The 25,553-nt window shown below is 40.9% G+C and overlaps 1 protein-coding gene across 1 annotated transcript in view; it reads left to right on the top strand.

Annotated features, from left to right (window-relative positions):
• Positions 1-25,553, top strand: part of naaladl2 (N-acetylated alpha-linked acidic dipeptidase like 2) — a 386,338-nt gene that overhangs the window by 199,451 nt on the left and 161,334 nt on the right. Inside the window, exon 8 of the mRNA XM_078285865.1 lies at positions 2,674-2,806. Coding sequence (XP_078141991.1) covers positions 2,674-2,806 — 133 coding nt within the window. The remainder of the gene's footprint in view (positions 1-2,673; positions 2,807-25,553) is intronic.

Genomic DNA, 25,553 nt, shown 5'->3' with positions numbered 1-25,553 from the left:
TTCAATCATGTTTTCTTCCTGTAAAACAAAATATGCCGTGTGCTTACGTAAGCATGCCCGTAACTAATTTCAACCAATAATATCATGACATCCACCCATCAATCAATCTTCAACTTTTAGCGCACAGAGCTAAGAGGCTAAGATTCATTCCTCCCAACGTTATGTCCCGCCTGTCTTTCCTGTTTCACTCGGAAATACGTCACGATACGGAAGTTAGATACTCTCGAAATGCCGTTTCATCTCGACTTTAACACACGTCCAAACGCGTCCGGAAAAGGCCGATTATCTCCGCCCACATCAATGTATATTTGCCAGAAAAGTCCGTGGACCACAGGGCTTTCCTATCTTCTTTTCAATATTCTTTTGTTAGAATAATGCAATAGTAGTCAAAGGGAATAAAGACAATTAAATGTCTGTCATATTGTCTGTCACTTTAACGCGGTAAAGTATATATAAATATTAATGATAATGTATTTGAAGTATGTTCATTAACACACGTTGTAGCTCATAATGTTATATCAATAAGCGGGCTAAATTACAGCAATGATGAGGCATCTAATTTGATTCATTAAGACACAAAACACGTGACACGCCTGTTATCGGACAGCTTCAAATGGCTCATACGTTATAATACCACATTAGAATCCACTATAGCTGGATGCCTCAAGTAAAGTGCTACCAAATGGTTCCTAGCCTTTTGACCAGGCTGATTTTGTATTGAAATCTGGAAATGTTACTGTATAATATATTATTCTATGACTCCACTGCTGCATTTATGTGTCAAAAGCTCAGTGCAGTGGAATGCATGACTGTGTAAATACAGAAGCCAAGAGAGTGTTTCTGTTCTTCCTGAGAGCTTGGGAGGTCATTATGTGTGTGTGTGTGTGTGTGTGTGTGTGTGTGTGTGTGTGTGTGTGTATGCATTAGCATACATATGTGTGTGTTTGCACATGGATGCATGTGTGTCTGCGTGAGTGTGGGTACATAAATATCTGTGTTTTCTGTATGAGTGTGTGCATTTGAAAGTGTGTATGCATGAGTTTTCACATGTGAAAGGGCATGTGTGTGCGTACAAGTGTGAGGCGTGTGGATGGGTGTTCTTGCACCTGTGTGTGTGTGTGTGTGTGTGTGTGTGTGTTTGCGCATGCAAGCATATGTCTGCTTGAGTGTGTTTGTGTTTGAGTGTGTGTGAGTGTGCATATGAGTGTGTGTATGCATGTGCATGTATGTGTGTTTGTGTGTGTGTGTGTGTGTGTGTGTGTGTGTGTGGTGTCCCTGTCCCTGTTTTCTAGTGAAGGACAGAGTTGTGATGAGAGGAGAATGACCATGGCTGGTGTCACATATTCAATAAAATAGTCATCTACACTCATAAAAAACAAGGACGCTACATCTTCCATGAACAACAGTGAAATACTGCTCTGCACAGTGGCAGCTATGGCAGAAATCCCCCTACCCAGCAACTATTCTCTATTATTACCAGTGATGTAGTGGTGAATTAAAAAGAAGTGGGTAAACTATGACCTCCAGTCATTGATAAAGAAGACAACCACCAACATGAACAAATTCTAATTTCACAAAAGCCTAAATTAATTAATGTCAAATACGTCACAGTACTGGACACACTGTTTGATTGACAGGTGATCTCTGGGAAGTGCAGAGCAGAAACACCACAGCAATGAGCGCTGAGCAACAAAGATGGAGACAAAATAAACTATTCGTCAAAGAAAATGTATGGTAATTAAGTTTAGGTGGCTGATTTGACTGTATACAGTGATATCTAGTGCAGAAGCCCGCTCACTCGGCATCTGTCCAGTTCTACATTAGCAAGTAAATGTCTTGAAAGCAGTTACATTATGATGAAACGAGTGACATTTGGTGAAACCAGCAAAATTATCTGCCAGTGCATTAAGATAATTTGACATTCAATATCGTGTAATGAGTTTCACAAGTCTGACCAGGAGGTATAATCACTTGCCAAGATATCTTTTGCAGCTTCTCCAAGGGGTGTAATGGTAGGCAATCTGATCCTGCATTTCTTTTTTTATTAATTGAACTTCTTTTATAAGTCTATTCCATAGAATGTAACTGTTACAATAGCCACAATGTATCAGAATCATTCTCCTCGCTGCTTAAAATTGTTTAGACTGGATTGGGTTAAATCACATACATGATTCTAAACTAAAATAACATTTCTTTGGAAACAACACTAGTGAAAGGCAACTGTTTTCCATTCACAGTATTTGAATGATAATTATATATCATTTGAAAATTCAAGGGTTGTACATTTATTTGTGTATGAGTGTCCCACTGTTTTGTCCTAGTTTTACATCACTCACCACTGGCTACACACCTCAGGCACAGCACTGTTATTGAAACTATGACTTTGTAAGTGTGTGTGTGTGTGTGTGTGCACGTGTGTGTGTGTGCGCACGCGAGTAGATGTGTTTTTTGTGTACGGGTATGAATGTGCTGTCTCTTACTCACTTCACCTTTGTGTGTGTGGGGGTGTGTTTTTGCATGTGTATTTCAGTGAACATATATGTTTGTCACTTGTTGGTGTCTATGTGTGTGTTGGTGTGTGAGTTTGAATACATTGTGTCTCTCTTTCTTTACTTACTCTACCTTTGTGCGTGTGTATCCATGTGTGTGTGTGTTGTCTGTGTGTGTCTCCAGCTATCTCTGCTATCTGAGTTGGGTTTCGGAGGAGTTCTGCTCTACGTCGACCCCTGTGATGCCCCTCCCGACCGACACATCTGGCATCAAGCCTTCAGAGTCACTCTCAACCCAGGAGGAAACCCCACCGCTGGTAAGTACATGACTAAGATCACTTTTTATGTGTAAAATAGAGTTTTACTCACCTATTTAAGTTGCCACAGGTAAAAATGGCGATTTGGCTGGATTGCTCAATTTTGAGATAGTGTAATATTTTGCTTCTAAAACTACTGTAGCTTTCAAAAACATAAAAAACAGTCATCAAAAACAACTACAATTGTAGTTAATTTATAGGTTTTTAGCTGCGTCAAGTACACCAAGCACAAAATTAGATAGAAACAAAGTGAACTGGACACTCTCCAAACCTCAGCTGCAGCTTTATGTCCTGTCTATGAATATCACAAATAGGAGAGGGGACAACATGCACCCTTGTCACAATCCAATGCCCACCTTGAACAAGCTTGATTTAATGCCAATAATACGACCACAGCTGTCTGTCCGAGTGTAGAGGGATGCGACCCCGGCACCCCTTATTCCCACAGCGCCTAACCGCAGAATACCTCAGGGAACATTGTCATAGACCTTCTCCATTATCTGTGAGGGGTTAAAAAGCTGGTCCACTGTTCCGCGACCAGGACAGAATGTGCATTGTTCCTCCTGGATCTGAGGTTCAGCCATCGTCTGGAGTCTCCTTTCCATCACCTTGGCATAGGTTTTCCCAGGGAGCCTGAGCAGTGTGATTCTTCGACTGTTGGAACCTGCCTTCAGGTCCCCTTTTTCTGAAGATGAGGACCACCACCCGCGTCTGCCAATCCAAAGGCACTGGTCCCGAAATTAGACCAGCCCAACATATTCAGAGCCTTCAGCCTTGCCATTAAGGAGCTTTCTAAGTATCCCAGTGATCTCTGCCAAGGGGACGGAGTCAGACCCTGCAGAACCTTCCAGTACTGCCTCCCGAACAAAGGACACGTCGGTTGGGTTCCTCAAAGTGCTTCTTTTACCTTCCTTTTACCTTACCTTCCACGAGGTTGCTCCATTGAGATTAAAAGGTTGTACGCATTCATGAGACGCTTGTAATTATAATTTTACTGCTCTTCCATTAGTTGTATCTATGATGTTTCATGAGTGCTGATATAATACATGTGTTGTGTTATAAGCATGATCATAAGGCATTGGAATTCTTTATTAGTGTCCTAATGCACTATACTGTGGCTATGGTAGTCAGAGAAAGTATAACCAAATTCATACGTAGTCCCACACTAGTAATTTACAGTAGTATACCATATAGAATACTAAATAGTAAGTGTTAGCAGAAATTAAAATAGGGTCTTTTCAATAAAGAAAATAAAACAGATGATCACCAACTTGAATTCATAGTTCATTCACATTTTTATATACTACTGCATCCCTTTAGTTTGGCATCAGCAACCCCCTGAAAATCGTTTTAGTTGCGGCTAAGGAAAAGATTTGTGTCATAGTTACTTGCACGGTTGTTAGAAAACTTTTTCACTCAATGTAAAAAAAAAAAAAAAGCTTGGAAAAGCCATACAGGATATATTGCTTCTCATAAGATCTCCTACAAATTACCATGAAATTAGGCTGAACAAAATTATACGGACAGTAGGCACTACTCTCTCCATTAAAAATTGTTTTTAATCCTTTAATAAAAGATCGTTTTTTAATGAAGAGAGTGTAGTGCCTGGTCTTTTTGATGGACCCATTACTTATTTAAGGTTGTTTGAGCACAGTCCCTCCTCTTGCTGATTGTGGCCAATGGCTGAAACTTGCTCACATTTCTTACCTTGGCCTCGGGCAGAGGACGTTACTTGTCTCTGTATCTCCATGACTCTTTTCTACTGTATTTAAATCACCCTCCCAAGATGGCTGACCTCTCTGACCCTCAGTCTTGTCCCCACTTCCTGTTTTTCTGCCCGGTCTGGCCAACAGGGACGTGTCATTACTGCTGGAGTATCTTTAGTCCTTGTAAGAGTCCCAGTACCACAGTGGCAAGACCCAGTAGAGCCCCACCAGATGTCTGGACTGCTGTGTGAACATGTGTATGCGTATGTGTGTGTGTGGTGTGTGTGTGTGTGTGTGTGTGTGTGAGTGTGTGTGAGAGAGAGAGAGAGGGACAGATGCTGGCTGTCTGGTCTCTCACCAATCACAATGCTCTTAGGTCCCTGGTGCTAATACAGCTGAGAAGAACACAAGATCAGAAAGGACACCTCATTATTCATATCAACCATATTTTATTCAACCACTAGAGGCATACCTAGGTTAAAGCTTTACTATTTGTCACTGGGAAATAATAATAATGATGATAATATGGGCATCACTAGTTTCTTCCAGTGTTTTTATTGTATTCTAAATACAACAGTATTTCTGTAGCAAAATACCTGAGAAATTGAATGATCGAATTTACACTCACAGAAAATATTCACACACCTGGGTCTTAAATTTGAATAGCAGCTATATTTTTCTAGTACAAGTACAACCCAGTGATTACAGCTTCTCGAATCCGTCGTTCCAACTGGACTTGTGTCAGGTTTCGCTGTCTTTTGTCAGACTTAGATGGAGTTGTATCAGGTTTGGCTGTACGTTGTCAAACGTAGATGGAGTTAATCAGAAAACAAAAACGAGAGTTGGCCTACTCACAAACTTGCAGGGACAGTCATAATCAGACAACAGCGTGCAGTAATCCAGCTCAGGACGATCAAACAGCAGTAATACTTTAAAATGCGAAATTGAAGTTAATTTCCACACAGATTAAATCCCTCGCACTCTGAACCACGGACTGCTCAGCTCACATGGGACAATACAGGACATGGGACACACCTCACTGAATGACGCCATTAAGATAAGGTGTGTCAGTATAATATAGGGAAAGCGGAGGGGTCTTGAATGGCCAGAAATGGAGTGAAAGCGAATGGAACTTCATCTGTACTTGTTTTGCGAGAACTTAGCTTTGTCCTGCTGTTCCATGCGACTGTTGGAAAACTGCTGCGTTGCACCTATTTTGCTCAGGTTGAAATGCTTTTAACTTTCAGTGCCTGCTGTTGTTTAGAGCTTAAAAACATGCTCATCTCTCAGCGGTGTCAACAGCACCTCCATTTTCCATTAAAAAAAACAAGACACGGGAAGCTGTCAAGAGTGGTCCCTGGTGGAAATGCTGCCAACAGTAAATGTAAATCCACTGTTTGCCAGTGCTCTTAATAATGTTCCCCAGACTTCTCCACCCTCCCAGTTTATTATTTGTACTTTGCTGTATCTCTCTGTCTCCTCCCTCTCCTCCTCCTTCTTCTGGTTGTTAATTTGAGTGTTCCTTGTAGTATTGTATCACTGCTGTATTCTCATATGCTACCTGCTGGGACAGGCAAAGTAAATCAAAGCCACTGTCATCTCATACATCCTTACCCATCTCTGCATCTCTGTATCTCTGTGTGTGCATTTGTGTGTGTCTGAGTGTGTGTATGTGTATGAGAGTATTTGTGTGTGCACTTGTCCCACGTCAGTGGGTGAGAGGGATTGAGTGTGTGTTTGCATGTCTATTTGTGTGTATGTCAGTGGGTGAGTGAGATGGAAGTGTGTGTGTATGTGTATGTGTATGAGTGTGTGTGTGTGTGTGTTTGTGTGGGTAAGATGTATTTAGTATGTGTGTGTGTGTGTGTGTGTGTCTATGCATGCCTGTTCATGCATGTGTTTTTCCATGTGGTTCTGCACATGTCTGTGGATGTCAAGTACTGCACGAAAGAAGAGAGAAAAAATCGAGTCATCTGCCGATTCCCTACAGAGCCAACAGTGTTTGCTTAGATTTCATCGGCAGGTGTTCACTGTCAGGTTTACTCCACATTGCTCCAGCATTCATCTAGTCTGATATACACCATGCTGCTATAGCATTCATCTAATCTGGGAAGAGATACCAGAACCTGGATAGTCTTGCATGCCTGCACCTTTTAGAGCTGAATTCATGACTCTATGACTTTTCATAGAGGTACACACACTTGGCGATGACATGGATTTGGGAACACACACTTGAAGACCAGTTGGATTTGGGGAACACACATTTGGCGACCAGTTGGATTTGGGGAACAAACACTTGAAGACCAGTTGGGTTTGGGGAACACACATTTGATGATGAGGTAAAGGCAATGAACACACTTGACGATGAGGTAAAGGAAAGGAACATTTGACCATGAGGTAGAGGCAGGGAACACACATTTGACAATGAGGTAAAGACAGCGAACACACATTTGATGAGGCAAAGACAAGGAACACAACATTTTACGATGAGGTAAAGAGGGAACACACATTTGACGATGAGGTAAAGATGGTGAACATACATTTGACAATGAGGTAAAGAGGAACACATTTGACAATGAGGTAAAGACGGGGAACACACATTTGACGATGAGGTAAAGAGGGAACACACATTTGACGATGAGGTAAAGACGGGGAACACACATTTGACGATGAGGTAAAGAGGGAACACACATTTGACGATGAGGTAAAGACGGAACACACATTTGACGATGAGGTAAAGATGGTGAACACACATTTGACAATGAGGTAAAGAGGGAACACACATTTGACAATGAGGTAAAGACAGGGAACACACATTTGACGATGAGGTAAAGATGGTGAACATACATTTGACAATGAGGTAAAGAGGGAACACACATTTGACAATGAGGTAAAGACGGGGAACACACATTTGACGATGAGATAAAGAGGGAACACACATTTGACGATGAGGTAAAGATGGTGAACATACATTTGACAATGAGGTAAAGAGGGAACACACATTTGACAATGAGGTAAAGACGGGGAACACACATTTGACGATGAGGTAAAGAGGGAACACACATTTGACGATGAGGTAAAGATGGTGAACATACATTTGACAATGAGGTAAAGAGGGAACACACATTTGACAATGAGGTAAAGACAGGGAACACACATTTGACGATGAGGTAAAGATGGTGAACATACATTTGACAATGAGGTAAAGAGGGAACACACATTTGACAATGAGGTAAAGAGGGAACACACATTTGACAATGAGGTAAAGAGGGAACACACATTTGACACTGAGGTAAAGACGGGGAACACATTTGACAATGAGGTAAAGAGGGAACACATTTGACGATGAGGTAAAGATGGTGAACATACATTTGACAATGAGGTAAAGAGGGAACACACATTTGACAATGAGGTAAAGAGGGAACACACATTTGACAATGAGGTAAAGAGGGAACACACATTTGACACTGAGGTAAAGACGGGGAACACATTTGACAATGAGGTAAAGAGGGAACACATTTGACAATGAGGTAAAGAGGGAACACATTTGACACTGAGGTAAAGACGGGGAACACACATTTGACAATGAGGTAAAGAGGGAACACATTTGACGATAAGGTAAAGAGGGAGCACACATTTGACAATGAGGTAAAGAGGGAACACACATTTGACAATGAGGTAAAGTCGGGGAACACACATTTGACAATGAGGTAAAGACTGGGAACACACACTAGTTGGATTTGGGGAACACTCTTGATGATCGGTTGGATTTAGGGAACACACACTTGACCACCAGTTGGATTTACACACACACTGTGTGAGTTCTGTCTGCCCCAACCCCAATTTCATGAATACATGAGTTGTTGCGCTACCACAACACTGACCCAAAACAATCATGAAGGTGTAACAACTTACTGCCGTTCTGTATCTAGATTGGCATGGTTGACCAGCTAACACTACAGGAGGATGTCAAGAGTTGAGTTGAAATATCAAACATGTTTGAAATAATGCTGATGGTCCCGACTGATCTTGAAAATCAGTCATGATGCCGAAACTGTGGCTATAATCAGCCTAATGGGCAGTTTATAGTACAGCGATTTATGATCGTCACCACCGGCGATGATCATATTCTATTGTCGGTCGCAATGACATGTTGTTTATACTTCCAGCGACAGGCGATCTGTCATCGTTGCGATGGTCGTTGTGCCCATCGCTGAGACTTAAATTGGATTGAACTTTGACCCCACTGCTGGCTCAGTTGTCATGACAACATTATGGAACTCTCTTATCCTAACGTTGATTAATTCTCTGAGCTCAAATTAAACGGTAATCAACAGCTCTGGAAGACCGTACTTTTGTAATAGACTGTAGAATAAAACGTACACTGAGACAATTTATGCTATTTATCCAGACCTGGATAAAGACAATAGATTTACTTGAATGAAACTTCTTATTTAAAAAGAAAGGGTGAAAAATAACATTGCAAAAGCAGTTACATAACATGTAGGTACATTAGGCTATTCTGCAGACTGGTTTACAAACAGTATTATTATTATTTTCCTTTCAAATGGTTAAATTTTCAATTAGTGCAATTAAGAAAATATATTTGGTTACATGCCGTTATTAAAAGCAGACTGCAGCAGCTGGTTGGAGGCGGTGGAGTCTGTAGGCTCCGACTCGCTTTCAGAACGGACACAACAATAAACTTCACAACCTGGGAATATTTGCATTACTTTAAACTGATGGAAGAAAAGGGTAAGAACATTATTGTTACCTGTACATCTGAGAACTGAAAGCACTTGCCAATGTGTTGTGAGCGCTATCCGCTGTTTATTTTTTAGACCAGACATGATTAATCAAGGCTGCCTCTGTGATCATACTAGTTTACCATAAAGACGATCAGACCCCGAATAAATGAAAACTGCTTGTTAAGTAGATAACAGATAAGTAGATAACAGCAGTGTACTCAGTGATGATTTCTATAGCCTGCTAGTGAGAACATCACCAGAAGACATAAAAGTTACGTTTTTAAGCGGGTAACTTGAAAGCACTCGACTGAGTTACTTTTAATAAAGACTAACTTAGTAAAGTAACTAGTTGCTATTTAGAACTATAGTAACAAAGTAAAGTAACTAGATGAGAGCAAATGACTGAACCTCTGCGATCGCTCTAGTGTTTATACTTTTTATGAGTGACAGCGTCCAAAATCAAAGTTGAGCGATGATGGAATGTTGGTGACTTTGTAGCGATGTCCATCGGGCGATCATAAATCGTTGTACTATAAACTGCCCTTAAAAGTCGTGTAGTGTATTCCCAATGTTAAACTATTGTCAGGAAGGAATAACTGAAAAAATTGTGAGAGAGTTCATTCAAGCATATGAATTATTTCAAATATTATACCCTGTATTACATTTTGTTATCTTCTAATCACTCTGTAGTTACATACACGCAGGAGTTTAAAGACAACCACTGACTGATATCAAAGTGAAATAATGTGTCAAATTATCAAACTGTTTCCATTCAGACGAATAGCGGATTGCCATTTGTTGTCCATTTGAATGGAGCATCATTAGTGGTGCAGCTGCTGATCTGGGGCATAGTTCTTTCCATTATAACAAGGGGGCAATCTGCCTGACAAAGAAATGCCATGTTTCAGACACATGGGAGAACAGAACACAAGAGAGAAATATAGACCAGTATGTGTGTTCTCTTGTAAAAAGGGGAAAAATAATTGATTCTGGCACCTTCTTCTTATCAGAAGCCTCATGTTTTTTGCCAAGTTGTTACCCCTGGTAGCCAGGCAATTTCCTCTCCTTTTTGAATGTAGCTGCCATTTTTGTTGTTTGTGTGTCAGTGTTTTTTTTTTTTTTTTTTTGTTCCTCTCCCCTTGCCATGTTTACTAAATGAAAACTGCTGGTGCTGTTGCGCTGGTCTCTACTGGTCTCTGTACACGGTCTCTTTGATATAACACACCCCTTGTGTGATTGCGTAATTGTGTTAACCTTTACTGTGCCCCCACCCTCCCACTCCTCACACACACACAGTCACACACACACGCCTCTGAGGTAGCAAAAGCGCCGAACAGAGAGAAAGTTCAAACCATTTCCCAGTGTAAATTTTTGAACTGGTTGACAGGTGTGTCTTATCATTGGGTCCCTTGGGTTATTTAGAAACCTCTGCTGGAGTCAAAAGAACGCTTTGAATAGAAATGTATAGTCATTAGCATATTGATTTAAATGCGTCTGAATTTTTTTTTTTTTTCCTTTAAATGAACAATCATTGCCAATGTAATGTGAGAGGAGGAAGAGAATAGTGGTTGGGGTGCTCTGTAGGATGTCAGGGTGTCCCTGCTATTGTTTCCTCTGAGGGAGGAAGGTCAAAATGGGCCTCGCTCTACTCTGACCCATCATGTACTGTATTCCAACCAAGGGTTCTTGATTGCAATTACAGGGCTGTTGGACAGCCACGAAAAATGTAAGCATACCATGCAAAGAAGTGTTACAGACAGTGTGATTACAAAAGACTGAAGCAGTGTTGTGGAGTTATATAATTACATATTTTAGTAGTTTGGTGATGATATAATTACACCCATATCTTATTTGTCTCTTTAGTCCTACATTTTGTGGTGTTGTCAAATACAAAAACAATATCTTTTGTCAAATAAATCCCTGTATCATATCCTCCTCCTGTAGCAATATTGATATTTTTGGAAATCTCAGAAACTACTGGTCCACTTTTGATTGAACATGAACTTAGGTTAATTATGTTTCTTGAAATTGAGATCCAGAATTTGCCTATATGCCAGCGCCACAACATCTAAATATACTGTATCTCCTGTCTAGTTTGAGCTATCACCATAAAACTTTGTACTTACATGCAATTCATCACCAGAAAGGCCTTTAACCTCCTCACATTAGGTTTTTCATGCTTTTGGCTTTGTCTCCAACAAAATTAATTGAATTATGTGGGAGTATTTGAGTTGCATCATCCATTTTTTTTTTAACATTGCCAGTGCAATAACACACTAACGTTTATCACTGCTCCTATCCTCTTACATCTCTGTAAGCCTCCTCTCCGAGAGGAAATAGACACGCAGCAACCAGCTCAAAGTAATGGTAATAGCTGTGAGAATCTCATCAAGTCAAACTTCACAACAAATCCTTTCAGTTTGAAAGCAGTTTTACCAAGATCACATTTGGAATTAGCCCACGCCGTTTCCAGCCTCCTCAAAGTAAGGGTATTTAGGCGTAAGTGAAACTATCACACTAAGCCCGACCTCACCACATCTTGTTTCAAGGTGAAAACAAACTTTTAGTGAGTTCTCATCAGGAATTAGCTCACACAGTTTTCAGGAGAAGTACTTTCACTGTTCATTCTGCTGAGAGTTGGTCTTTGCTGGATTCATTACAGCTAATTGGGTGTTTAGTGGGACACTACTGAACAGTTGAGTGTGGGAGCTGCAGCTGTAGCATTAGCATCAGTGCAGGCTGAATTATGCATGGAGGTTAAAGCTTCTGAAAGCTTCTCCATATGATTTATTAATGCCTGCTTGCAGATAGGAATGGATTAGGTCTGCTGCAGGGATACCAAACGATGACACATACACAATGGTCATGGAGGAGTTATGTGACAAAACCGGATTGAAATCAAAGCGTGAATGATGTTATTATTCAAACGGCTTCCAACATTTGTTAAATAGTGGATGCTCTCAAAATTCAAAGTTTCATACATTGCGCATGAGATACTACCACTAAAAAAACAGAGGGAAAACAAATGAATTGTCTCCTTCAGCTGTGCTCAGGCCAGCTATGTATGTATGTATGGTTGGTTGCATGGTTTGGTCTGCATCTCCATCGATTACCCTGCAAAGAACAGCAGGATTCAAAAATAATGAATGCAATGAATGTATCTGGCACAACCCGATCCAGCATTTAGTTTAAGCACCAGAGTGAAAAAAGTGAAATGGCAGAAGTGACTGGCTCATTGTTATTCTTCTCCCATTTGTTTATTTTGTGAACCTGATATAGATTTATTACCGCTAATTGCTCAAATTAAATGCTGCACTAAATTTCACAATATGCAGGAAATGGTCTGTGTAGAATCCTTTATGTTGGCGCTTGAGACCGGCTCAGGCTAGGTTTGGGACAATGGGCCTGGCATGGCTAGACCCCTGCCAGTGAAGACAAGGAAAAATAATGATCTCAGGTAGTAATAACTTTGGTTTGACACGTGGACCTCATAACTGGGTTAGAATAACCAGGTCAGCTCATACTCTGATTAGGAGAAACCTGATTAAGATGTCTGGTTTACTCCCATATTAAACAGTTACTGTGGCATGGAAACATCTTACTGCTTTCACTTTTGGTTTTCATCGTCTGTCAAACTCAGACTCCCACAGCATTATGGGTACATTTTGATATCAACAAAAACATGCCTGTCAGCAGGCCTTAATATTGCTATTACTATTGGGAGAATATTCTGTTAAGTGGTTTATTCATTACAACAGGGAGACTCAACCACAGGATATCAAACGTTCATGTAAAGAGCTTCAGCTCAATTAAGACCTTAACCGAGTATGGCCTGTAGCCAGGTTATCAGCTTTTTGCTAGCAATATTATCATCAGTGTTTGCTGAAAGTAAAAGATGCTGAAATGTACATGGTACATGTGACACGTTATTGTTACCTCTGTGACCTTTCAGACATGTGCAAAAACAGAATGAAATCAGACTTACAGTAGGTGGTTAGATGGCCAAGTTAAATCAAACATTTGCAGAATGTTCTGCCAGTTCAGTGTATAAACTATTATGTGCTGTTATAAACTATGTGATTAGAAAACCCAGTGAACTCAGTAAAAACTGTTGGCTGGTAGGAGCCCAGCCAAAAAGGGAAAGGTGTTTTTAAGATGTTTCTTATGGCACATCTTGGTCCTTTGTAGCTCAATAGGTAAAGCAAGGCACTAACAATGCACCTCTCGTTGAATGTACTGTTTTTCATTGTCTTACAGCCATCTAAAGGCTTATGCTTAAATGCTTGGAATTAGTTTCTTAGACAAATATAAATAGTCAGTATGAATTTCTTTCCAAAGCCTTTGCCTTTCCATCAATGCAAAGGGCAACTAAAGAAGAATCTAAAATATAAGATAGTTTTGATTCGTTTAACACTTTTTTGGTCACTGCATAATTCCATTTGTGTTATTTCATAGTTTTGATGCCTTTACTATTATTCTAAAATGTGGAAAATAGTAAAAATAAAGAAGAAAAGGAGGGGTCCCCAAACTTTTGACGGACAGTGTGTATGTTTTTCTTTTGTTTTTTTTACTTTTATGTTTTTTATTCCAAGTACATGGTATACCCATCAGCTCACTGAGCCAATAGAATTCCCAACACATCCTCAGACTTTGCGCTATAATCCTTCCTTATTGTCACGAGCTAAATCTGCCACCTGTGTCATACATGATCCTATTATCTCCCCTTTACAATCTCAACACCATCGGAACCGCCTGAACATCATGTTCGCAAAGACAGACGGGCGCATGGCGCTCCGCTTTGAAATTCACGTCACGCCGACTTCGCCGAACTCTGCCTTACAGCCTATTTCACAGCTGATCCATCACGCATGTCAAGTGTGTGTGTTTAACCCGCTAAAGGACACAGTTGGCCTTCATTACACTACTTCCCGTCTCCCGAAAGCCTTTGCTTTCCATCTTTGCCTTGGTTCTGATTTGTTGGGGGTGTGTATGTGTGTGTGTGTGTGTGTGTGAGGGGGGGGAGGGGGGTGTTGGATGTGCAGCAGAGCCTCAAATTGGTTCTCCTTGCGTCACGTCGAGAGCTGTGGCTTTGCAAGGTAATAGACATGCAAATAACACAGGGTGTGTGTGTGTGTGTGTGTGTGTATATATTTCCGGGCGGGGTGGCGTCTCGGCTCTTGGTCAATAACATTATGGAAATGCGCGGTGGGATTCTTCGGGTCTCACTGTTTGAGTTGGATAACAAGGCAGTCCGACGAGCCCCGTTAGCAAGGCGACACTGACAGAATGAGGTGTTTGTATTATCACACTGTATCGCAGTGTACGGCAGAGAGAGGTAGCTATACAGACAGAGAGAGAGAGAGAGCGATCAAAGTTCTTCACTCCCTTTCCTCTGTTTGCTCGATTTGCAAAAAGAAACACGCAAACACGTTTACGCTTCCCTCTCATTTGGTTCTGTCGCTTTTTAAATCTGTCAAAGTTTGCGTTTGCCGAGTTTAATTGTGTATCAGAGCCAACATATCGCAGCGTGAACCCGCTGTATGTTTGCATAATTGAGTCCCCCATACTACAGATAATTTCTCACTTAAGCTTGCAGCCGTTTCAGCGCCACATCTCCGGCTCACTTGAGGGGAAGGTGTAAATAGTGTTTACAGAAAGCAACCTCGGTCCTGTTGATTCCAGATTTAACAGAGTGACAAATTGAGATGTGCCTTATGTGGAGCGTGTTTGCTTAATTGCGTTGGCATAATTATCGCCGTCCTCAAGACAATTCCTCCCCCTGCAGAAGGTTTTTTTGTGTGCCATTTCGATGTGCATGTGTGTAAGAATAGAGTCCGGTGGGAAATTTGAACATCTGTGTCTTGCTGCCTCGGTATGCCCTGGAGAGAGCTGAAAATAGATGGTTTGCCTATAGGAATCTGCTTCAGCAGGTAGAATAGGAGAAGCAAAAAATATAACATATGGTTAACCTGGCAATAACTTCTAGTGCGTTTGTATCGTTGCAACTTGAACTCGTTGCACTTGAATAAAAGTGCGCTCCAGAACTGTTTTGTCCTTCACGGAAGAATGCGTTTTTAAAAAAAAACACAAAAAAAGGTTCCCTGTAGGACCCCATCAGGTGTGCTAAGACCTAGCGGGTCCCTGTTCGGAGCGATGTTTTTTCTAAGACTTTTTTTTTTTTTTTTCCTTGAGGACAGACAAGAGCTCCATATTTAAGGGCTGATGCAAATCACTGCTGAAAAACGTGTATCTCCAAAAGTCAAGCTTTTATGAATCAAGACAAAAAATTATTGTTCATATTTCTTCAATTCTTTCTTTAGGCCTAATGATTGTTCATATTTATTTATTATTTGCCTCTTTTATTTGATATATTGTTGCTTTGTGTGTGTCCTTGTGTTTTATTGTAATTGTTATTTTTGTCGTCTTTTATTTTTTATGTAAAGCAGTTTGTAACCTTGTTTAGAAAAGTGCTATATAAATAAAGTTATTATTAAGTTATTATTTTAATCTATTACATATCTTTTTATTGGTCTTGTAATGGACTTTGTTTTGATAAGTGCTATTAGTATTAGTAGTATTGTTATCATTATGAAGGGTCAGTTTTACCCTTCATCCATTGTTCTTCTCCGTTCTGTTTAGTGCTTATCCCCCTCAGCACACACACACAGACACACACACACACACACACACACACACACACACACACACACCAACAAATCAGCAAACAACCAGTTTTTTCCTTCATGGTGCTTAGCCCTTCCCCATAGAGAAAGTTTGGTTGAATGGCAATAAGTGTTTGTGGCAGAATTAGTAACCAACCCTCTATCTGCACCGCCACCACCTCTTCTGGCCAATTAAGCTGTTTTCCATTCCGGCTCTTCGCTCTCCTCCCATCCCTTCTGGCCCTTGCTCCCTGCAGCTCATTTGAGATGCAACCGACACTTTAGCCGGGCCAAACGCAAAAGTGTTTTACCAGACAAGGATTTGTTGCGACCGCGACCGTGCAGCCTTTCCCCCCCCCGGCACACAAATTGGTTCCTATTTGAATGTGCAGAGGGAAAGGAGGGGATTATTGGCAGGGGTGACAGCTCTCGAAGAGCTCTCCTCTCCTCTCCTCTCCGTCTGTATGGAAATTATGATTTGGGCAGCAGGTATGGCCTAGTGTTTAGTGAGCATGTTTTCTGAGTGGAGGGCCTTAGTTTGATCCCCCATGCAGCCATACCTGCTGAAGTATCCTTGAGCACAATACTTAACAAAAGAGAAAGTTGGTCGAAGGTCTACCACGTATCAGAGACAAATGACCTATGACAGCGATCAATGGTGCTACTTTGTCCCTAAGCGCAGTGAGCTGTTCTCTCTTTGCAGATTTTACTATTTGCCCTGTAAGCTGTTTTAAAACACTCACTCCCACCCAGAGGTGCATGGTAGCTTAGTGCTTAGCCATGCTTGCTCACAGCACAAAGGACTTGGGTTCGATCCCTGGCCTGAGCCCTGTGCATGTTCTCCCCCAGATCCTGATTTTACAGAGTCTCCGGTGGCCTCAACTCAACATGTTTACGCCGTGCTGGAGCCAACAAGTCCTTCAGCCAATCAGTGCGTTTCTTTAGTTGTTACATCATCACTGAGCACATTGTCATTTTCCCAAGTGAATGCTAATGCCGCATTCACGCTATATTGGAAGAAGCGAAAGAAGTGGATGGTATCTTGTTGCTGCAACGTGGAAACGTTCACGCCCACATCCAAAATATGTTTTATTTAAGAAATTAGAATTAACCATGCTGCAGATCACTTGCTCACTCACTCACTCAGTTAGGTTAGCTGCTATATTGCCTTAGCTAAGTAGTCTGTTAGCCACCAACTAGCCAACTAGCTAGCAAGTCAGCTAGCTAGTCACCTACCCTTTGCTGTCTTGGTATTTTTTTTTTTTAGCTATATGAAGTGTCCCCCATTAGTTAGCTAGCTAGCTAGCATTAACCCAGTTGGCTCTCTCTACAATATTAACGCAGTCCAAATCAGATAATTTTGTTACCTTCACTTTATTCCTGAAGTTCTTTGATTTTTGAGATAGAGACTTGGGAAAATGTACTTGTTGATGAAGTAAGCCATAACAGTTTTGCTGAAGTATTTGTTGACTCCAGCACAGCATAAAAATATTGAGTTGAGGACATTGGCAATTTGGCAAATGGAGGAGGTGCTTTTCTTCCCTTGTTCACCTGTGTTTCCTCCCTTCTAAAGACAGGTGGGTTGGAAATTAAATAAAATAAATAAATTGCCCAGAGGTATCAATGTGAGTGTCTGTGTTATAGCCTTGTGATGGAGCCTGTCCAGGGTGTCTCCCTGTCTTACAGCTCCTCATGACCCTAAAAATGTATCACTGAAAATTTGTCGCGACACTCCTCAGCAGGGCAGCAGGATAACCTAATGATTCCCCCAAGCACAGGGTCCAGGTACGATCTCCTGTGCAACCGAACCTGCTGAATCATCCTTGAGCAAGTCACTTAACCTCTAACTGCTCCACTGGGTGCCACACCCCAACCAGAGGGAGGAAAGAGAATTCCCCCCTTGTGGTTGAATAAAGTATATCAAATGAAACAATCTCTGTTTATCCCTCTCTGCCTGACTCATTTCCCCTGTCTGTTAGAGTCTTTATGTCTCTTTCCATCTCTCTCGCTGTCTCTCTCCCTCTATAAGCAGCTTTAGAAGCACCACTCTGAGTTGAGGCCACTAGCAGACCATGTCTTCCCTCAGGCTTACACACCAACTGCAGTGGGTCAAACTCTACGACTGTGAGCCTATCTACAAGACAAGCTAGTCCAACTCAGTAGCCATTTTTCCACACTACAGGGATTACAGCCCCAGTCCATAATTGCAATGCAGTGGCGCCCTCTTTTGAAACGGTCGCACCACTGCCTGCTTTGTTTATGTTTTGATTCATTACAGCAAAGACTTTCTTTCCTCAGAGTAACTGACTGAGCCTCTCGCACAAGCACCCGTCGTATGTGACAGCTAAATATGAGTTTTACATGTATTTTTAGGGTGAAAAGTTCGTCTCCATTTGTAGTAGGTAATATCAATCTGAGTGAAACAGATGGTTTAGATTTGTTGTAAGGCCATGAGAATGGCCTTCTCTTGTCTAGAGACAAGATTTAGCTGATCATTGTTGCTGAATGAATTGTGTCTCCAAAGAGTTATTTTTACAGGAATAAAAAAAAATGTTAACATTGCAGTCAATGCATTTTTTAGAATTTACGACGGATTTTGAATGAGTTTCAGTTTCTGTTTATAGTGGAACATAACTTTCAATTTAGATATTAGGCAACTTAGATATATTCGGCTTTCTGCTTTACATAATAGTATATGCATATGAGAGAATGGATGGATGAGATGAGCGGTTTTCTCTTGTTTGCGGACTGTGACACAGATTCATAATGTATAGGCTCTTAACAGATGCTTTTACGCTCGGATGCTTATTGCACACTGAGCATACATACGTACATACATATGTGTATTCAGGCCTCCTCTGGGAATTGAACCCATAACCTTATCATAACCCAGTCCCATTTCCATAGCAACTGAATAAGAATGTGCACAAGGCATCGCCCACACAGAAGTCAGCAGATAGCCAGGGCAAGTATAGCTTTATTTCATTTGTAATGTATTTGTAATGTAACATTTTTTTGAGCATTTACATCAGCACTTCAAACCATTTCCTTGCATATTACCATGGAAATTGTGTCAGACTAATTCTGCTATTACTTGACTCTTCTCTTGAGGTTGCATACTGTACGGCATATTGCCAAGACTTGCCATGCTCACACACTCTGTCAAGTGGAAGTAATTTCTAGTGGCATGACCTGTTTGTGTGCATGTGTGCGTACATGTACAGTATGTGTGTATCTGGGTGTGTGTAATGTGTGTGTGTGGGTGCTCGCTCTCCGCGTCCTGGTGAAAGGAAGTAATTCTCGGACACGACCCCTTTAACATCTCCTCAGTCTGAATAATGCGTGCTGTTGGCATCTGATGACTTCTGACTGGCTTCATACCCTGTTAGCTCTCCTCATTTAAATGGCGCAGAGACCTTTGGCATTTGCCGTTTCACTGTTTTATGCATTCACAGATATTCTCTTTCAGTTTCTTTCCTCTTTCTCAAAAAGGATGTATCATTTTGAACAATGTCTTATGTGTTCTGCTGTTGTAAGAGCGCTCTCTGTTTTCCAATAATTGGTGCCATTGATGACGTTGAGCCAAAAAAAGGCTGTAGAAACTAAATTGAGACATCATGTGTAGCCCTATTATAACTTCGACAAAGCCAGAATGGTAAAATGTATTGCACAGAAGAAATATACAACATCTTATCGAAACGACCATACTACTTTGCTCTCAGTTGATCAAATCAACTTGTCCATCTGTTGCCTCTGTAACCCTCAAATACTTGTGATGCATCATGGGACTAGTGGTGTAGCCCAAACAGCCTCAAAATGCTGATGCAGTTCAATGATTCACTTGCATCTTCAGTCCAAAAATAGACACTAATAAGTTTCAATGTTGATTTTGAAATTTTAGACTTGGATGACTTCATATTCATCCAAACATCCATTTTCATGCCAGAAAAATGCAAGTATTCAGTGTTTCCCCCAGAATTGTATTCTTGTCAGGATGGAAGCCTCTGAAACAGCATTTAGACCATCATGGGACACTAAAACTCTCTATTGAAAGCCAGACTAAAATTCTTTTAGGTGGGTTGGCAGCTCACTAAGTGGTGTAATTAATGGTAAGGAACTCTGGGATACATTATTGCCTGTATATGAGGAACAAATGTATCCAAAAAAAATATTCTGAGAAATTAAAATATGATTGCATGTATTACAGACTGTTTTTGTGCATGTGTTTGTTTGCATGCATGAGTTTGCATTTGTGTGTGTGTGTGTGTGTATGCATTCCTCTGCATACCTCAAGCTAGTTATGCACATTTTTATTACCTCCGCCAAGGAGGTAATGTTTTCACCTGTTTGTCCATCTGTCCGTCTGTTAGCAGGATATCTCAAAAAGTTGGGCACGGATTTGCACAAAACTTGGTATGAAGGCTGGTTATGGGCCAAGGAAGAACTTTTACTGTTGATTAGCCAAAAGGGGACGTGGTGTTGGGCGTGGTCTTCCACAAAAAGGTGCATGGCGGAGCTCTGTGCTCTACTAACCCCTTTTTTTATTTGTTTTTTTTTGTTTGTTTTTTTGTTTTTTTACCTTTGTAGCGACTTAAGGGAAGAATTCAGAGGAAATTTGGCTTTGATGGAGTACTTCTGAGAGCATGGGAGTACAGCATCACATGACCTTAAATAAAAAGGGATGCCTCAAAATTTGGGTAGGAGAAATCATAGAAAAGAGTGAAAAAACATTAAGAAACACAAAGTATATCTGAACAGTTGCCGCCAATGAGCCACCTTGAGCCTTTTCCCCACATTCACATTTTATATAACAATTTGACATGGTGACAGTATTTATTTTTCCTGTCCTGTGCAAATTTGCTTTTGCTGAATTACAATTATTTACCAAAAATGTAACCTTTTTACTAGCCAAAATGGTCAGTTAGAAGAGCTTTGGCACAGGGGGCTTGGCAAAAACTCAAATTCTTCTAATCCATGCCGTAATGGATAGAAGTGCCAAATCCAGGCAATTACTAAGAGATAACCAGTCTATTTAAATGTTCAGCACCATTTGGCCTGCTTGCTGGCTCATTGTGAGCCAATAGCCAGGCTAGGAGTGAACTCTCTAAAGTGGCTGTGGTGTGCATGGCAAGGATTAGGAGTACATAGGGAGGGGGGAGGGGGGAGGGGGGAGGGGGGAGTGGGGTAAATAGTGATACTAGCGGGGATTTCTGGTATTGGGGGACGGGGGGTTTGGGTCTGTCTATCCCCCTCACTACCTTTATTTTTCCCTTTCTTTCTCTCTATCTTTCACTCTTCTTCCCTATCTTTCTGTGGTTTTTGGCAGACATTGACAGTAAAGTACACTAGGGTGTTGGGAGTGTCATTAAGCTTTCATTAAAACACCATCATCATTAGAGGAGGATTAGTTATTCCCCGGATCCGCCACCACGGCAGCACAGGAATATCAAAACACAATCAAAGTCAATTAAAACAACAATGTTGCTGGCTTGCGCCCACTGAGAAGCAGCAGTTGGCTTCTACCAGGCAGTTTTATTTCTTTATTTTTTTTAGAAAGAGTTTAATTTGGCCATAGGCAAGCCTGGTGTTGTCAATATAGTGCCAAAAAACATTGGCAATAACCTCATTAGCATGTAAAAACGCTGTCAGAATAAGAATAAGTGCCTGCAACACACTATGTAATACACACATACACTCATGACACAAAAGTAATGAACACGCAAAGTAAGTGCGAAGTTGATCAAAGTTGGTGCATTCTTACAAGACATTAGTATTTCAAGAGATGCACACACACACACACACACACACACATTTTATTGATCCTCCTGCAGGTTCAGCTATGGAAAACCGTAAGACTTTGACTTCCTCTAGATTGTCAAGTTTCATTGTCTTCTCGGCACACACACACACACACACACACACACACACATAATGAGCTCCCAAGCTCTCAGAAAGGACAGAAACACTCTCTTGGCTTCTATATTTGCACAGTCATGCATTTCGCATTTCAGCTTGGAATTTCAAATTTGGTTTTCCCAGTTTAAATTCCATCTTCTTAATTCAGATTCATCTTCCTGCGACACGCATCCAGGCACAAGGGACTTTTATTGTGTTGACAGGAAGGCAGCCGCCTCCTCCAAGGCAGCCAACAGTGGCCCCGCCCCACTCTTCACTCAACCAACCAACACAACACGCAGTGTCAGATTGAGAGAATGCCTGACAGAAAAGGTGGAGGTTAACACTAGAAAGTCAGTAAAAGACATTGTCAATTCAATTCCTTTTTGAGTTAGAGAATTGAAATATCTCAGCTTTCAAAATGTCCCTCCATGACAGTCACTAGACCCGCTTTCGGTACAAATCAGTGTTGTCAGATTTTCAAAATCACAGAAAGAAATAGTAGTATAATTGTATTCATTTGCTGGCCTTCTGTTAGACGCCCCAAAATCCATTGGCCTTCCTAATAAGTCATTTCTTAAAACTAGAGACTGAGCTAGTCAGTCTAACATTTGGTGTTACAGACTTGAAGGTACCATCACGTTTTGGTTCAAGGTTGGAGTACCCAGTAGGCCCTGCTCAGAGGACCTGAGTGAGGTCACAACAACCTAGTAATATTCTCTAAGTTGGAGCCTGACCATGCAAACCCTTGTAGGTGATTCAAAGAATTTTTAAATCGACTCTATACTTGACTGGCAGCCAATAAGAAGAGGCTGGTATTAATGTAGTGTGGGACCTATTCGATTGATTTTAGTCAAACGTCTTGCAACAGCATTCTGTACCAACTAGACCCGGGCAACCGCAGATTGGCTAAGACAAGAAAAGAATTCAGTACTATAGTCCAGATGAGATAAAAGCATGAATGATTCTTTCCTAATCTTAAAAAAAGACCAAATTGATTTGATTTTGGCAATGTTTCTTAGAGAAAGTGGATCTTTGTCACTCTCTCTCTACCTTTCTCTGTATCCATCTCTGTCTCTCTTCGTCTGTCTCCATCTCTGTCTCTCTCTCTCCATCTCTATCTGTTTGTGTGAGCTTAGCAAAGTGTCTAACATTGAGGTGTCACATATTCAGAGGGATGAGAGGAGAGGACCCTCCTGCAGTGCTTATTAGCTGTAATGCATTCCTGTTCCTTGCTTTGATCACTGTGGGAGACTGTGTGCGGCTTTCCGCCGCACTCTCTTTTGCTTCATGTCTAAATTGGTCTGTCTCTCTATCACTGTGTGTCTCTTAGTCTCTATCTCATTCTCTCATTCACATATGCACATGCATGCCATGGTATGTCATGTCATGTCATGTCATGGTATCGTCTAGATGTGATGTTATGTTATGTTATCTTATCTTATCTTATCTTATGGTATCTTTTGGTATCTTATTGTATGGTATCATATAGTATATTATGGTATGATATGGTATTTTATGGTATGGTTTGGTCTTTATGGTGTTTTATGGTATGGCCTGGTCTATATGGTATTTTATTGCATGGTCTGGTCTATATGGAATGGTATGGTGTGGCATGGTATGGTATGGTCCATATGGTATAGTATGACCATATGTAATGGTATTGACTTTATTGTAGCCTGTATCTTGATGTATTATAAGCCTGCATATGTCCGAATTCTCAACTTTTCCCCCTGAAGTTATGCGTGTACAACATGGCGCTATGTTAGGGAAAGATCAAGAATTGAAGTCAATGTGGAGAAACGAATACTGTGACTCAGGTACAGTATATGCTAGGTATATTGTGAGATATATACTTACACTGCAGGACCATCTCAGGGGACTTCTGGTGTCCCGGCTACATCAACTTCTCAGGTAAACCCTGGCCCTTTCATTTGTCTTGCCTTGTACATTGATAGAAGAAGTAGAACCACATAGAAGACAGCTATTTAGAAATCACTACTGTACAAATGAACGGCCAAAACACTGTATTTCTTGAACCTTGTTGAGAAATTACCACATGACATTCCAGCTCTAGAGTATATACAGGAAATGTTATTACATTATACTAACCCTAACCCATCTTTGGCCATGTCTAGTTAGGCTGTGAACTGCGGCTTACTCAGCCATGTTGCAGCCAGGTTTCACCAGGCTGTAAAGACGCTAGAGATGCTGGCTGTGATCCAGACAGGCCCCAGTATGGCTAAACCCCAGCCAGCAGAGACAACATTGCAAGGCAGCCTGTGCTTGCTGCATTTGTACGTGTCTGAGTCTTTAGATGTGCCCAGTTCAGCTTGTTGTGCAACATATTCTCTGTTCCGAATTCCTTTTTTATCAAATAGCAGGCAATAAAGCTTAATTTAGCTCAGATCAAGTTGTTAAACAGCCACATCATTTGGCAAGCTTGCATTGCATTGGTAATTAATATGCCTGAAATTGTATTTTTTGGCAAGCTTAAATGCACTTGGACTCTGCCAGGCAATAAATAAAGGATCACATAATAAACTGAAAAAAGGGACTAAAAACTGTTTATATAAAAAAACACCACACTATATCTAGAAATAACTTTTTCAAGGCAATAGTAAATTTACTATACGCCAGTAAAAGTAGGAAAAAATGCCAATAACATACTCATTTAAAAGCACAGACCACACAGACTATACAAAAGTAACTTTGAAATGCTCTAATGCTCTAATACAAAAAAATGAATATAAAAAATAAAATCTAGTGTAAAAATCTACTCTAAGATCAGTAACTGGAATAGTTGCAATTGTTACTTCATCTGCTTTACCTGCTCAGACCACGTCTTAACTTCTAGGTGCTGGTATTCTGTTATATTTTCTTTGCACAAGTGCACCCACATAGACCTCTCCAAAATAACATAAACCCCATTTATGTATGTTTCACTTTGATATAAATTTGTCAATCAGTAGACGTGTGTACATGCACATCAAAAATATGATTTTAATGCAGCTAAGGCAATAATGTCAGTAAGGGAGTCTGTACTGGGCTAGCTTAAGGGCTTATTCTTACCGATATCTGTCATCCGCAACTGCTTGTAGGATGAATGAGGGCCATCCCATTACGGGCTATGGCTGTGACGAACAACATGATGTGGTACAGCAGAATCATGGTTGTTGCATGTGGTTATTGTGTGGACCTGTTTTGAGGGCCACTCTCCACGATCAGCATTCAACTCATTGGCTCATTGTATTCTTTAACTGGAGGCAGGCAATGGCCCGTCATGTCACTGGACAGAAATGACTTCATTCTGGAGATGACCAACCCAAAACCAAAAGCAATCAAGCATGACTAAGTCTTCTAACTTGAGAGAAAACAGAAGAAAAAGTAAAAGATTGTAATGTGTTCCACGCTCATTCTGCAGCCTTAGGATAGACATCCAGACGTATCCAGAGTGGCATACAAGCGCTAAAGGCCAAAGGTCATGTGCCCGGTCAAGCATGGTTGGTCAGTGTTTATGGTTGAGACTTCATTGCGGGTCATCTGGCTCTGATAAACATGTTGGAAGTAATTTTCCTATTGGCCTTTCACACCGTCCGCCATATGTCATTGCCAGAAACTCTTTTTTAGTTTTCTTTTCTTTCTTTTTTTTAGCTCCATTTGTGCTGGAAGAACAGTGCCCTCTTCCTGTTTTTTGTTGTAAAGCAATCCAGCAGATTTCCCAACATGTGACACG

Source organism: Centroberyx gerrardi, chromosome 9 (assembly GCF_048128805.1).
Source record: "Centroberyx gerrardi isolate f3 chromosome 9, fCenGer3.hap1.cur.20231027, whole genome shotgun sequence".
Taxonomy (NCBI): domain Eukaryota; kingdom Metazoa; phylum Chordata; class Actinopteri; order Beryciformes; family Berycidae; genus Centroberyx; species Centroberyx gerrardi.
This window is presented reverse-complemented; position numbering and strand designations above follow the sequence as displayed.